Raw genomic sequence first — 16,077 nt, forward strand, 5'->3', positions numbered from 1 at the left:
AGAATAGTGCTGGTCTTTGCATGCTCTTGAATAGGACTACTGCTGCTGTATAAATTTCATTTAAACTTTTCACAAAGTACCAACCATCTCTTTAGATGTATGATCAAAGAATTGTGTCTTCATTGGAACTTAAAGGGGATGTTATACATCTAATATATATATATATATATATTTTACATATTTTCTTCTTCCTCAAATATAGGTTCATACAATACACAATTCACACAAATGTAGCAGTAACAGTTTTTTATTAAAAATATGAATAATTATGGCAACAAAATTGTTTCTTCTCTGCAGTATTTACAGTATAATTACCATATAATTTATATACTTTGCGCCGTGCGACACAATACTCCATACGCACTGCAATACTTATTGTGTATCCAAATCTGCGTGAATCTATCTGTCCTTCTGTAGCATGTCATTAAAGACCAGTTCTTTCCATTTCTACATTATTGTTATCCTTTTTCAACCTCTGTTGGAAGGAGAAAAATAGTCGGCTGATAATGACACCAATCAGCAAGCTTGCAAATGCCACAACCACTGGCACCCACACTGGGAGAGAGGGGGCACACTTGGTCAGAGGGTCCGCAGGATCAGGAGTGATGGTTGTGGGGGTATTGACTGGAACACCGGTTGAAGGGGGCAACGGTGAACTCGGAAGGCTGTTCAACTTAGTAAACAGAAAGGGATGATCCTGAAGTACAGAAAAAAACACAAAAAAAGAACAATCAACACTTTTTATGGGCATGGAAATGAAAACTTGGATTAGCTATCCATCCTAGGGGGAGTCCGCATGCTTACCTTCGAAGGACAGTGCACTTTGGTGGGGTCATATGTGAAGTTGTTGTATTCCTGCTTTTGGCCAACAGGCTCCAACTGTTAACACAGAGCAGTTCACATGATCACCACACAAATCATCAGGCTTTAAGAAAACATGAAAACGCATTGAGGTGCCTTGTTTTCTATGGCGTCTCAAACATGTCTGCCACAACCATCCCTCACCATGTTATTCCACAGGGCGATGGCCATCTCTGCGTGCGCTCTCTCACTGATGTGAAAGCAGTCCACTGAAAAGAAACTCAGGTCGGCCTGGCCTACCTGGGAACAAAAAAAGCATTTGAATCTCATTCGGCAAGTCTTTCGACTGTTGTGTCTGTACATACACATACAGTACCTAAACACATATGTCTGAATCATTGTAATTAATTGCATTGGTTTTATGCCTTACCCCAACAAAAGGGATAAATGAGTTGCGCAAATAGGGTTGAAGGACAACGGTGAAGTCTTCCCGTCTGTCGTATAGATCTCCCGAGATAAGTTTGCGAGATTCAGCCTGGGAAGATTCAGGACAAGGGTCAAGAGAACCGTTAAACAGGGAGGTTTGGGGCTCAATCCTCAAACCGTTTGTACCTGATACTCCTTGTTGACTCGTTTGATCGTTTGCAGCTCTGGAGAGTTGTCCTCGATGATCATTAGGCAGGGACAGTTGGAGCTGCATGAGAACAGAGATCCCTTACATTAACAGAAAGGGTGTGGCATAATTTTGTCCCACTCCAATCCCCAAAATGAGTGAATAGTTACACTACAAATGATGTTGGCACGCATATACAATACTAACTAAGGTATCATTTTAAGCACAATCCAATCAAAGGCCAGACTGCAGACCTTTGCAATAGTGAACAGGCAAGGTCATTCTTCTTCACTGTTCTCAGTGGATCAATCTGCACAATCTCAACCACATTCACCATTACCCTTGGCATCTACAAACAAAGGGAAGAGAAACTGAGAAAGTGTATAAATCTTGAGCACACTATATGCAAAAGTGGTAGCGTGCATGTCCACACATGTGTACATCCACAGTCTACCATTTAACATTACCTGATTGTAAAGCATGTCCAGGCTGATCTTGAGGTTGTGACTGTAGTTCTTTGCTGATAGGTTATACTGTGAAAGGCAGGCACATGATAACAACAATCAATTCAGAGTCCATATCACACTGATTCACAGATCTTCACACATACATTATGAGGGAAACACCTACTTGGTCCATGCAGTAGTTGCAAAGATCGTTCGTCCCAACGAATATTGTCACAAGCTTCCAGTCGTTGTCAAAATCCACCTTCTGCGTGAGGAAGTAAAAGGTCGAGCCAGAAGCTTGAGGGCTTATTACTGCAAAATAGACCATCGGCAAGGCCTGATCTGATAAAGTAACTGCATTTGGAAATTAATCAATGGGAAATACGTGTATATATTCTGTTTCCAAAAATTCCAGATGTTAGCATCACACATCATGATGTTAATTTTTTTTTCAGAAATCCAATGTAAGTCAATGAAGACATTCAGGGGGAGCGTACCTATGTTCCCTGGGTCCTATGTTCCCCGGGTCCTATGTTCCCCTCTTTGTATGTGACCAGGGAACATAGGATCCGGCTAGCGAATCATTTTTTCATAGGATGGTAGGGGCAAGTACCGCCTTTTTCGCCTCTGATTCGCCGGTGATTAGTTAGAATGGCTCTCCTCCGATTGGTTATGATTAGGGTTAGGGTGAGGGTTAACCCTCACCCTAACCCTAACCCTAACCCTAACCATAAACCTGACCCTAACCCTTCGCACCTGGGGAACATAGGACCTGGGGAACATAGGGATGACCCCATTCAGGGTACTCAAATCCAAATGATATCTCTCTGTTGGCTCTGTTCCACAACATTACTTGACTTGAAGCCGTCAACTACTTAGTCCCTCATAGACCCTTAAAAAATCCACCCTTATACTACAGTCATCCCCAGGAACCCAAGGGATTACTAGTCTGAGCATCAGGTTCTCTCACCTGATCTTCCTTCATAGCCTTAAATAGAGCCTGGATCTGAGATGGGATGTCACTGAAAATACCACAAAGCAACAATTGGGGTATTACAGTGCAGCAGCAATTCATGTTTAGAAATAAAAGTGATTGACAACACAAATCCCTAAATTACTTGTTATTATGTCATTAAGGGATCTCAAGGTGTTCCATCACATCCTACACAATCCCACGTAATTTAAGTATATTGATTTCCTTCTATTCCGTTAACGGATTTAATGGGTGGAGTCTCTTCCCCTCCTGGCTAATCAGCCAAGAAGGTTAATAACAACAGTAGCAACTGATTGAAGCTATGGTGGTCTGGAAGTACAAACTTCAGACCACGTCCCTACAATCCGGACTCTCTCCTAGTTTGTATATTTATATATTTTTTAACATGTTCTGGACAATATAGGTGTATAGTTGATACATCCCTCAGTATGGTTATTTTACATCTGATATCCTGTTGTCCATTACATTAAGCATGTGAAACATAAACAATATATGGCTAAAATGCAGAATTACATAAAAACATTGCTGTGAACATTGCACACCTTGTCTTGGCACCGGCCACAGCCATGTTGAAGCCCCTCTGTTTCACAAACCGACCTTTGGAGAAACCCTGTAGAGCTGGGTTGAACTTCTTAAGGATGTCTGGAGAGATATTAAGTGGTGACTGATTACTATGGCATTAGGTAATCCAAAAAATAAACCAACACCCACACCTAGGTGACAACAATTAAAAGATTTGGCCCGGACACGAGGAGTTTAAATCCACCAATGTTGAGACGTCATCACTTCCATCCGTGTAAGGTGGGATATTAATTCTGTGTGGTAATTGTTCTGCACAGTGGGTCCCTCAACTCACTTGGTAGTGTTGTGACAGTCTCTAGCGTGGCATCACCTCCAATACTGCAAGCAATACAATGGATATCAATGGAGTTCTTAAAATCATAGTTCCGTTTGTGACGGGTGCTAAAATGACTTTGCTACCACTGTGTGCTGACGTTACCTCCAGGAGACTCCCCTGAACTCTGTCGTTAGCTGCAACACGCTATTTGCCTTAGCTCCCGTGCCTGACTGAGAAAGGAACACACAGCCATCCCTTAATATCAATTACACAAACAGCAGTAAAGTACACATTGCAGAGAGCCAAAGCAGATAATGAGCAACTGTAAGATCAAAGCGTCATGAGGAGAAAAAGATTGAACATGACAGAGTTATCATTGGCAGGATAAACAAAAGATTACAGGGCTGATGATAGAGCTCAGAGTTCAACGAATTCATCAGCAGTCAAAGACCAAGTAGCTGCTTCTAGATGGTAAACTGTGCCTTTTTCCTTTGCGTGTAACGTGCGTAGTAGGGGCCCTTACCGTGGCGGAGTCCCCAAGGGCCGCCACCACCTTGATGTCCCCCGGCCGCAGCTTGTGAACTATCGTGGAGGCGAAAAGAAAAAACACATTGACATCAGTCATACGATTACCTCTGTTGTGAGTGCTGATAAAGGGATTTGTTTTCTCAGACTTACCTGAGGTGGGTACAGAGGCAGATGGGCCAACGTCCACACAGGAGAAGTTACTTCCCCAGTTCTGATCATAGAGAAACAGCATCAGGCATTGAGAAAAGAAGACTAGCCCAGCATATAAGACTAAGATATTAATGTAATCATATTAGGTTCTCATTCATCAATCCATGTATTAGTGATCCAATCCTAGACATGCTTATTAAACATGTCTAGGACTTTATTGGGTCAATAAAGAGAAAGAGTCTATTCATCATGGACCTTTCCAGATGTGTTACCATGATTGGTGCTGGTGTTGGAGCCGGCCCCTTGTAAGTGTAGTTGCTGTTCTGGTAAGTTCTAAAATATGGTGAACCCTGAGGACAAAGATCATCCAATGAGATGTGATTACCTACACACTCACTATGTAAAGCGCTTTGAGTGCCTTGAAAAGCGCAATATGGATGAAATGTATTATTATTTATAATGAATAAATCGTATAGTCTAAATGGACTATATCATTCCATGAATTAGGTTACTGACAAACACAAATGTTACTTTCATTATAGAGTAATATGCACAGGTATAAGTAAAACACTGTTCCAGTTATTGGTTCAAAATAATGTTGAATGGCAGGGTTCAAACCATTGATGGACATCTCAGCTTAAGATAAGGTGAAAAATCTTGAACTGTAGTCTTTGATCCCAGAGGCTCCAGCTTTTGAACAAAATAAGTGAGTTTAGTATCAAAATATCATCAAAGATCCTGCTAACTGCTAAACTGCTAAAACCTGCTCACAAACAACTGTTCCATTCTGCACTTGCATAATAGCAATAATCTAATACCTCAGAGGCTTCTGGAATAATAATTTGAACTTGGCCCACTTACTAAAATGTAGGCAGTGTTTAAAAAAATGCCTTAAATAGCATATACACACTAAACTAATCCATAGTAGCAGAGTTTTACCATGTTATTCCACAGGGAGCGAGCCATCGAGGTCTGCGCCTTCTGGCTGAGGTGGAAACAGTCTGCACTGAAGTAAGACCGGTCAGGACTCCCGTCCTTTGGAAGAGATAGACGTGATGAATGAAACAATGTGGTTTTTTTTTAGCAGGGACTCGCTTCCCCTCGCACTATAAGGCCTGCCCAGGTACATAGGAAGGAGACATGGATCTCACCGACTGTAATGGGAGATCAATGTCCCGAATGAAAGGCTGGATGATCACGGTGAAGTTGGAATGGGTGTCATAGCGGCCGGACTCCACAAGATCAGTGAGCGAACTCTGAAAAATGAAATGGTGGGAGTGGGGTGAGTTACCCCTAATGGCAACTGAAGTGTCTTTACTAACCTGAAGCAGTGGTTGTGGTTTGCGCTACCTGATAGCCTCTGATTAATTCCTCCAACACTTTGCGGCTTTGAGAGCCCGTCTTTGGCGAGATGACACACGGACACAATATCCTGCCAAGAGGAGAGGTCACAAGCGTGCATTCCTTTACGACATCAGATTGTCTTATCAGACAGTTCAATGTGGAAAGAGATCAACGTAGGGTCAAGAGACTGAACAGGTTGTTGATAACCCCAATATAAATGTATTGCTTACTTGACCAGCCATGTGGGGCATCTGGAGTTGGGGTCTGAGTGCATGGTTCTCAGCGGAAGGAGGGTGAGGACCTCCACCAGGTTGACCAGAGCCCGTGGAACCTGACCCGAACATACCAGGCCTTTAGTCTTTGACTGGGGATGCGCTGGCTCATCGTTTAGACAGATGGAAGGGTGTCTCTGTTGGTTCTTACCTCTTTATGAAGGTAGTCCAGGCTCTCGCGAACATGCCGCTGATAATTATCCACCGAAAAAAAGAGCTGGGAGAACGACAAAAGATGGTAGGCTTTAAAGTATTTAAGTGTTTTTCATGTTGACTAAATGTTTTGGCACAAGGAGACAATCGCAAGGCTCAAAACGGAATGGATGTGTTTCAGAATTATCATTTATATGATATCTAAGTAAAGAAAACATGAAACACATGAGCACTCACCGAATTTTTGCAGCTGTCGCAGGCATCATTTCCCCCAATAAACATTGTAATCACCTTCCAGTCGGATTCAAAGTTGATGCTCTGAAGAGGTCAGGTTGAATAATTGTTTTTTGATGCAATATGGGGAAATTATACCTCAATTTTTTTTTAATTTATTCAAACCACCGATTCTCTAATTTTCACTCATTGTTATTTAGTATATATTATATTATAGTCTATTATATATTTTCATTGACACTGTGATGTGATTTGTCGAAACACCTGGATTTCTGGATCTGGTAAATCAATTATATATACGTCTAGGATGGAGCAATAAAAAAGTTTAATCATGCAATAAAATCATGCCTTGAGAGGCTAGATGAGTCTCATATAACGTGTGTCTGGGAAACACTTTGATAAAAGGCTCTATAGGTAAATAAAACTGACATTACTTATTAAGCCAGTACAAGGATGTGGGTATGGCATGCAATCAGAATGCTATCGTTGCTTGATTTACTTATAATTTTGCATGCATAATGCAAAAGATTATTTGCCCTATGTTAATGAAGTGAATAATCGTATGTATTATGCATGCATGTGAAAATGCATTTGTATGTAATACTTACAGGATCACTCTTCATTCTGTTCACCAGGGCTTGCACCTGTTTTGGAAGGTCCCTTTAACATACAGACAGACAGACAGACAGACAGACAGACAGACAGACAGACAGACAGACAGACAGACAGACAGACAGACAGACAGACAGAGTGTTATACTTGCACTTCAAAATAAAAGCTGCTATAAAATCTCTGCCCCTGGTTTCACAAATACACTTGCTTGCTTTTCGCCCCGGCCACAGCCTGATTGAGGAAAGCGTTTGGTGTGTCCTGCTTGCCCATTCCAACAGAGTATCCAATTAATTCAGTGTTGAAATTCCTCAAGATGTCTGTACATGTAAAAGAAATAAAGAGTAAGAGAAATAATTTATCAACAGAATGATTACATTTAAAAAATCCAATATTACTATAGGGAATTTGAAGTTGACATCACACCGTGTCGAACGCTATGGTTAACGCGCCATGTTTAGAGGTCGCTGCCTATGTTCTTCTGTTGGTTATGTCTCCCGGTGTGATGCACCATCACATTCCCTATATCGACAGATATTTCAATAACATCTCTCAGTGCTCTCAGCTGTAAGCCATGCTGGGCAACATGGTTGTCCTTCTTTTGCATTATGTTCCTGATCTTGATATGGTTTAGTGCACACATAAGTTAATACTTAAAGTGTTGGTTCTTGTGTGAATCTCCCTTTGGTTTTCTTACAAACCAGAGCCAGGTGGTCACAATACTCACTGGGCAAAGTGGTGACAGTGGTCAGATTTTCGTCTCCGCCAATGCTGTGAAAAAACAAACGACACAGAGTAGTCGTTGTTGAGTATTTTTTAGTCCAAGGGATCATCCAAGTATGTGGTCTACCATTATATACTCCATTGATGTTTTTTACTTAATAATTTTTACTAACACAATCAATTCCAATGAATCAGACTGCTATGTGAGTTCAGCTCCTGCCATCAGGACGCAGGATCTGCTGCCCAAAGTGTGGCGCTAGCAGACACAGGTCTTCCTTTATCACTTCAGCCATTGGCTTCTTAAACGATCTCTTTATCAGGAGTTGTCTCCCAGAGAGTGCTCTGATCTGGCCTGATCTCCTTGATTGTATGTGCTCTATCTCTTATGGTTACGATGTCGTTGATATCTATTTATTGTTTTGTTTTGTATGGTATTGCATTACTATGACTACTATTGTAGAACAAATTGATCCTTGGGGACATTGAAGATTAACGCTAGTCTACTCTATGATGAACTCTACTGCATTAACATGTGAGATATGTCCGTCAAATGTTGTGATCCATGACAAACCTCCAAGACATGCCTCTGTATTGACGCAGAACGTCCAGTACGTCGCTCGGAGCTGATCCGATGCCATTGCCTGCCTGCACAGAGAATATCTTGTGTTAAAATAGCTGAGTGTTTGTCTGATGCGACCCTACTCACGTTAACACACTCAGGTTTGAGTACAATCCAGCTCAAGTAGCTTAATTGACCACACAACCTATGCTGGGTACATTGCAACATGTGAGCACATGTTCTGCTCATCATGAAAGACATTTGCAAAACATCATCTTACATTGAATACAACAACTGATCAGTCCATATTTACAAGGCATATATGTAAAGAGTATGTAAAGAGTGATGCCAGCTACAATCCATTTATGAAAAATAAATCAACACTGGTCCTCAGTGGAGAAAAAGGGCTTTACTCCATGGCTTTTATTCCCAACAAGCGTGACTATCTTCCAGTATTTTGTAATGATGAAGAAATTATAATTTAAACTTACTGTTAAAGAGTCTCCCACTGCCGCCACGACTCTGATATCTGCCGGACGCAGGGCATGGACTGGGAAGACACGACATGATCATACAAGAGCCATACCTAACATGATGGTTAAAACAACATTCAATTATCTTTAAGGCCTGTTGTTAAAAAAAAACTGTGTAATTGAACAGGGCACCCTAAAGTGCCAAAGATTCAACTGTTGATACAACAAGATGGTCTATCTGTGCCCCACCCTAATGGAAAGGTCCTTATTACCAGCGAGACAGATTTGTACTTTGTACAGCTAACGCTTAGCATTTGTTTAATTTAGATTTGTTATCAGGATAACAGGATAAGATGATGATTGGTGATCAAACCTTTTGCTGAGGTAATGATCTGGGGTCTTACCTGAGGTGGGTGGGGAGGGGGAGCGACCAAGATCGGTGCAGGGCATCTCTGTGCCGGTGAACTGGACACAGGAAGAAGAAGTTAAGGTCGTTTTCACTCGAGAGAGTATGAAAGAGAGAGTGATAGAGAGAGAGCGAGAGAGAGAGAGTAAGAGTGAGAGAGTCAGAGAGAGAGAGAGAGAGAGAGAGAGACAGAGAGAGAGAGAGACTGAGAGAGAGAGAGACTGAGAGAGAGAGAGAGAGAGAGAGAGAGGGGTGATTGTAGTGTAGATGGAGGTTTGGTTAATACTCTACCGGTTGCAGGCGAGGAGAGGCCTCAGTGTGGCGAGTGGAGGGGGAATTCCCCTCTGTCCGGAGGAAGGGGCGGTCCTGGGGAGGGAAGGGAAGATAGAAGAGATGGGAAGGTGATTGGAAGAGAGGAAATACGGTGCAGAGAGTCAGATATGTAATGAAAGCTGATGAATGACTATCAGGCCAAAAGGACAAAGAATTATGCGTAAATATATTTAAGTGAGGTAACTATACCTCACTGGGACAGGGAACTGTGATGATCAATTCATGGTCCTCCATGCTGGGCTGGCCAGCTTGGGGCTGGAGCTGGAAAGAAATTAATATTGTTTTAGGGGATGCTGTTCTTTATTGATTATATTTATGAGTTCTAATGAAGAATATTGTAAATAAATTATAAATAGGCTGCAACAGCTGCTCCCATAGCCGTCTTACCAGGCTGGTCAGCATCTGTACCATCAGCCGGTCAGTTAGCCGCCTTGCTTGTCCCTCAGACACAACCCTGCCGTCCTGAAGGAAGAAAATGCAGAGGTAAAAAACGTTAAACATGTTTTTGCAACTGTGCCAACAGAAACAAAATCCTAATTTTTTTGGACAGACACAACATAATTCCAAACATTTCCCCCTGGGCCTATAGTTTAGCCTTCCTTAATAAAGGGTTTGCAGTAAGCACATTACTTATAGCCTATAAACTCACAGTTGTTGTTGCAAGGTGGGTCACCAGAGGGGTTTCCTGGAGAACCACACTGAAGTCTTCTCGGTCACCATACCAACCCTTCTCCACTAGGAGGTTATCCAAGGACTCCTGTCCAAAACACACAATAGCTTGAAGCCTAGCAACAACTTCATACTCACTGTATGTATATTATTGTATTAACTGAAAGGTGACATATTACACCAGGTGTGAGTGTAATTAGCTGTTTCAAGCCGTTTCGAAAATCTCTTCAGCCTCTTCTGACATTACAAGTGGGCGTGTCCACCTAGATGTATGCTTGAAAGATCAGTCTACTGGCCTACCCAGTGGACTGTAGCAAACGTTGCTCATCTATCCGTCATACATCTAGGTGGACATGCCCACTTGATTTTCAGAACACCTTGTAAGGGCTAATCACACTCACACCTGGTGGTATAATATGTCACCTTTAGTAAGACGGAGGCCACACCTGTAGGAACTGTGTGAGCACGGCCCGGTGTAACCTCACTTCTGGTTCTGTTTGGGAGCATGGACACTTCCTGTCAATACAGTACAGAGAGGAAAACAAGAACAAGTTGGAATTTGTTCCTGGGAATACTGTATTTGTTGAACGGATGGAGTAAAGTTTTATACATTTTAGGACAGATTAAATTGGAGAAGTAGACGAATTGAGGCCAATTTTAGCATGTGAAAGCAATTGACAAGCTCCTTCCCCCAAAACATCCATCCTTCTGACCAACTAATGAACAACCAAATGAGTATTGGTTCATCAAGATCATACAGTATTGCTGTTTGGATTAACCTGTTATTGAAGCTGTCGTACTCTCCGTCCCACACGGCCACACTGACAATGGTTCTCTTCAGCTGCAAAAACAGTGCAAACCAGTCTAATCAGTCCTCAGACCACATTTTGATTATTATGATCATTGCGATTATTATGAATATGATAACATATGTATTATTATAAAATATTGATACTAATTGTATAAAAATAATAACAATTATCATTTTTATGTTAGACCATTATTTTGTAATAATACAATTGTTATCATGCTCATAATAATTATTAGTATTATTCATATTATCATTATCATGACAATACATTGTTGCAAAGTCCTTTATATACATGTAGATCGTCATATAGTCAACCTGAGAGTGCAGCAACTGCAAAGCACGATCAACCTCCTGGACGGTGGTGTTTATGTCAGACTTTGCCTGCACACACAAGCACAAATTCTGTCAGCAACTGAGGGAGAATGGTGGGTTTCCTGAAAGCCTGGGCAGGTGATACCTTATCTTTATTTCCTTATCTTTGTAAATGACAGACAGTAACAAACCTTCACCCTAAATCTACAGATGACCTTCACAATTCTTTGGTGGGTTTGAATAGAAGAAGCAAAAGGTTTGTATACAAGGCAAAGAGGCTTATTCATGTATCACCTGAACATTAACAATATTGTTTGTACTTATTGATCATGCTCGACTCTGGGTTTGAAAGTCTGGAAACACTCAAAATCTGGAGGTGGGGACAGCTATCATTGCATCATACACTACTTACTGATCTTTCTCATCACATGGCATATCTGCATGAGCGTCCCACCGGGAAGTCACAGCCTACCTGCTCCACCTCGCAGGAACACATCTGATCCGCCTGAACAAACAGCAGCACTAGCTTCCAATCCCTCTCCGCATCAATGTTCTGTCAGGACAGAGACACATACAGACACATACAGGTCCAACAGTAAACCAAGGTGGAAGATAAGGCACAGTGCGTTGATCACAAACATATTGGATATGTGTTTAGATATGAGGTAAGTGTTATTTATTGGTTGGTTGTTGTTCTGCGTCCTCGCCCTAAGGTGCCACTAGCTGATGGGTTTTGCTTTAAATAGATTTCTATTTGACTGATGCTACTAAAACAGTATTTTACACGCTCCCAATGTGTGTGTGTATGTTGGGGTGCCTGCATCGGTGCATGTGTGTTTACCTTACGGCTCTGCAGGTCGAGAGATAGTTCTTTTGCCTGCTCTACCAGATCCCTATAAACACACAAAACATATACAGAAAATAATAAGTGTGTTTCTCTGCATCCAAAATTGTATGACTAGATCACATGTACTTGTGCCGTCTGTACCTGTGTTGCACAAAGTCCCTGTCGTAGAGGTTAATCTCTGCAGAAACCAAGGGAGTGAAAAGTCTAGGGCTGAGCAGGGCCATCATCTCTGAGGAAGACCAGATCAAAATAAGTTTCAACTCACGATGGCAATGCAAAAGCTAAAACAAATTTCCATTTAGACAAAATGTACCAAACTGCGATCAAAGAGTCTGCTTTTCATATATACAGATAATCCAAATGCAGCTTGGAAGTGATAGATTGGAGCTGTATTAAGCTAATTAGTTACCTAATTATCTTAACAGTTTTATCAAAAGGTCACACGTGTGTATAATGTACCCAACAATTATCATACTTAATGACCCACTAATACAAAAGAAAATTGGCAGAGGACATGTATGATGTAATAAGCTTTAACAATAATTACTCTTATCAATGGTCTTCAAGCTATGAGAGCTGTAAAGATACCACACAGTAGTATCCAACAATATAGATTATGTTCAACACTGCTCCAAATGATCCAAGTCTATATATTCTATAGGTCAAAGTCAAATTATGGAGGATCTGAGTATACAAGCACCTCTGTGTGAATTCATTAAAAAATACTTTTGATCACTATCAGACCAAATGTAGGCTGATACATATTTTTTTTAAAATGAAGCAAATACAACTGTAGCATAACACTTTTAAATTAAAACACAAAATTAAGAAGCTATTCAATATATAAGCAACAGAAAATAAAACCTTTTATATAAGAATCTATGAATACATTTTATAAAACAGGCATCAATAAACATCAATCCACAGTCATTAGTATTCAAAGGACAATTCTAGAAGGGATAAGTCCAGGCTTGTGGCCAGCAACAAACATTATAATCACCTTGGAGTCGGTCCATCACTTTGGGCAGCTCCGTGCTGTAGGGAGGCAGAGAGACAAGAAGAGGGTGGGCAGGAGGGCTGTGGATTGCTCACCAGTCTTGGACATTTACATTCAAACTATCTGTTCAACATCAGAATCAGAATCAGAATCCTTCAATAAGTGGTCTTTCTGGTTACCTGGTATGCAGGCCAATGGGAGAAAGGACGGCCAGATCTGAAGGCTTCACACTATGGGCTTGAGAGAAATAAATCCATTGATTATTGTTTTGCAAAACAAACAGATGGTCGGACAGATGCACGGACGGACACACAGCTACAGAGGATACTATTATGGATACCAGGGGCGTAGGAATGAGTTTAACATTGGGGGGGACACATATTGGAAACCTGACAGATCCGTTAATGGTTTGAACAGAAATATGTCATAAATTAACTACACTGAAAAAATTCACAAATATATTTTATTCTACTAAAAAGATAAATTTGTAAATGTAAAGGAAAACACATTTTGAATGGCAGTAATGAACTGATAAATATCAAATCAATTCTTTAATTGCTCAATCATCCAGTTTTTTAGAATAAGAAGCGGTGACAAGACGCTGTGTTGCGCTTTCAAAATAAAATAAAATATTTTTCTCCCCCCGGTATAATTTTTAGGTGGGACAAATGCGCCTGTCTCCAATATTGGAGGGGACACGTCCCCTCCGTCCCCCCCGGTTCCTACGCCCTTTATGGATACAGTAGAGAGATGCATGGACGGACGCATGGACGTACAGACAGATACTCACCAGTTGATGGAGGTGGTTGAGAGGGCAGTGTATCTGGGCATGGTAGAGCTGTTGCTGGAGTGATGATAGAGGGGAAGAGACATGAATACCTCAGTATAACCTTGGTAGATCCTGTAGCAGTAATGAATACATCACTGTGCTGCCGAGACTGCAGTGTTATTCAGTGGAATATAATTACTGCTCACGGAATGCAGTATTCAGAATATTTCTTCAACACATGCAACTGTTACATTTTATCATTCCTATATATATATTTAAACAGTATAACACGACTCCTATCAGACTTTAATTTAAAAAGGTTAAATTCATTTCAGTGTTTTGTATTGCTAAATATTATTTCTTGATTTCTCTTGACTCTTGCTGCAAACATTTAAGGTTAATCACAACCTTATCCTCTTTCTCCAATTCCAAACATTTGAAATCAACAACTTAAACAACTGACTGGTGTTCTGTACGGCCACGTTCTCAACTTAACACTAAATCAAAAATATAAAGTCATATGAGTCCAAGCAGAATAAGGCAAGAAAACATTCAAATAAGGTAAAATGAACGAAATGAACCTGGTGTCCATGCGAGCCCCAGCAGCGTTACTGTAAGCAGCGATGAAATCATTCTGGAACTTTCAGCTCCTATCTACTGTGGGTTCAGTCTTCTCCCAGCTGCTCTCACCACTTTTGTGGGACTGCTCTTTATGACGGGCAATTATACCTGCCAAGGTTACACATATGCATAATTACAAGGCTGGGAAAGGGGGTGGAGGGAAGAGAGGACTGGCCCAATCCTGAAACGTTAATGGCCTTAGCAGTTATCCTGTTAACAGTGACAGTGCATTAAAGGGTCTTAATGTGTATTAACGGGTGAGAGTAGAGGGGCAAATAAGGGCATTGTAAAACAGGGTGCTGGAGGGGAGTTGAGGCTCAAAGGTCAAAGATGAACACCAGTCACCGCAGTATCTGACTGACACAACATTGGATCCGCTTCTACGGTGAGTTAGGGTATCTTGGACAACTCCAATGCCAACATGATTGTTTCAATGGGCCTGTAAATAGCTCTGAGTATGATCAGACGACCTAGGCCTGTGTGTCTATTCAACAAGCATGTCAGGCCTTATCAAGACAACCGAGTTACAAGAGAAAGCAGGTTCACAATTTCATAATTTCTTAGTTAAGATAAGGATAAGGAAGGAGCATGGTCCTTATCTGGTGGTTGGACAAACAGTAACAATGTTATTCTAAAAGCACAACTATAATTACAGGATGTATCGATACGATAAACTTATCTATTTCTGCATGGCAGTATGAAAACAAATCAAATAAAATGAATCTATAAGCTATCTGCTCATCTCTGATTGGTTAGCAGTAGATGAGATGTCCCTGACCTCATTGAGTTGACCTCCCTGCCTCAATAGTGAGGAGTCAGGAATCACACCTGTTACAGGTTGTGTCTCTACCGTTGAACTGTTTATCAGTGAATGGGCCATACATCTGGAACATTCTGACGGGTGGCCTTGTGGTGTTTTTGTTTGCAGGAGATGACACACAGTGTGCAGGGGAAAGGTTTTGTGGAAGATGAAGAAGCATTTTTAGAGGAGTGAATGATCGCTCAAGACATGAACATAAGCTTATGAACTGAACTGCATATCGGCATTGTTATCAAAAATATTTAACTCCTTTTTTATTGGAATTATTAAGGAAAAAATGCAAATTTACCTGCATAATATAGCTCTGTGCACACGACTTTGACTAGGCCTTTGTTTCATGAAAAAGGATCAATAAAATACTTTCACCTTGAATACCAGTATTCAAGACAATGTTCTGAATAAACCAGTTCACTGTTACAGATTAAGCGCACATTACACTCACATGACCCCCCCCCCCCCCCCACACACACACACACACACACACACACACACACAAACACAGACACACACAAAGCTACTTTCATAAATACATTTTATAAAGTATATTTAATAAATCGTACACATAATATAATTATAACACGTATGACATATATATATATATATATATATATATATATATATATATATATATATATATATATATATATATATATAAAAATGTACATCTTTGATCATCTAATTTATCTAATGTATGCTTTTCTAGGAGTGTACAGGAGTTTGTTGTCAAATGACATCATGGTATGCTGTATGACATC

At 40.8% G+C, this 16,077-nt stretch overlaps 1 protein-coding gene across 1 annotated transcript; it reads right to left on the reverse strand.

Annotated features, from left to right (window-relative positions):
• Positions 1 to 424: 424 nt before the first annotated feature.
• Positions 425 to 14,514, reverse strand: LOC307087662 (phospholipase B1, membrane-associated-like; the record flags this gene model as incomplete). Its single annotated transcript, XM_079753289.1, has 42 exons — positions 425 to 697; positions 805 to 879; positions 1,006 to 1,101; positions 1,232 to 1,336; positions 1,414 to 1,495; positions 1,669 to 1,763; positions 1,882 to 1,947; positions 2,045 to 2,125; positions 2,831 to 2,882; positions 3,397 to 3,496; positions 3,711 to 3,754; positions 3,855 to 3,922; positions 4,216 to 4,274; positions 4,371 to 4,431; positions 4,643 to 4,720; positions 4,989 to 5,060; positions 5,310 to 5,405; positions 5,522 to 5,626; positions 5,721 to 5,802; positions 5,945 to 6,045; positions 6,138 to 6,203; positions 6,377 to 6,457; positions 6,982 to 7,033; positions 7,188 to 7,302; positions 7,710 to 7,753; positions 8,277 to 8,350; positions 8,756 to 8,814; positions 9,142 to 9,202; positions 9,435 to 9,509; positions 9,666 to 9,737; positions 9,864 to 9,938; positions 10,126 to 10,233; positions 10,592 to 10,661; positions 10,925 to 10,986; positions 11,272 to 11,337; positions 11,741 to 11,821; positions 12,110 to 12,161; positions 12,257 to 12,344; positions 13,116 to 13,150; positions 13,292 to 13,349; positions 13,903 to 13,956; positions 14,463 to 14,514. The coding sequence occupies 42 exons, from the start codon at positions 14,512 to 14,514 to the stop codon at positions 425 to 427; spliced, it is 3,291 nt and encodes a 1,096-aa protein (XP_079609415.1).
• Positions 14,515 to 16,077: the final 1,563 nt, after the last annotated feature.

This window comes from Pollachius pollachius (assembly GCF_949987615.1).
Source record: "Pollachius pollachius genome assembly, chromosome: 16".
Taxonomy (NCBI): domain Eukaryota; kingdom Metazoa; phylum Chordata; class Actinopteri; order Gadiformes; family Gadidae; genus Pollachius; species Pollachius pollachius.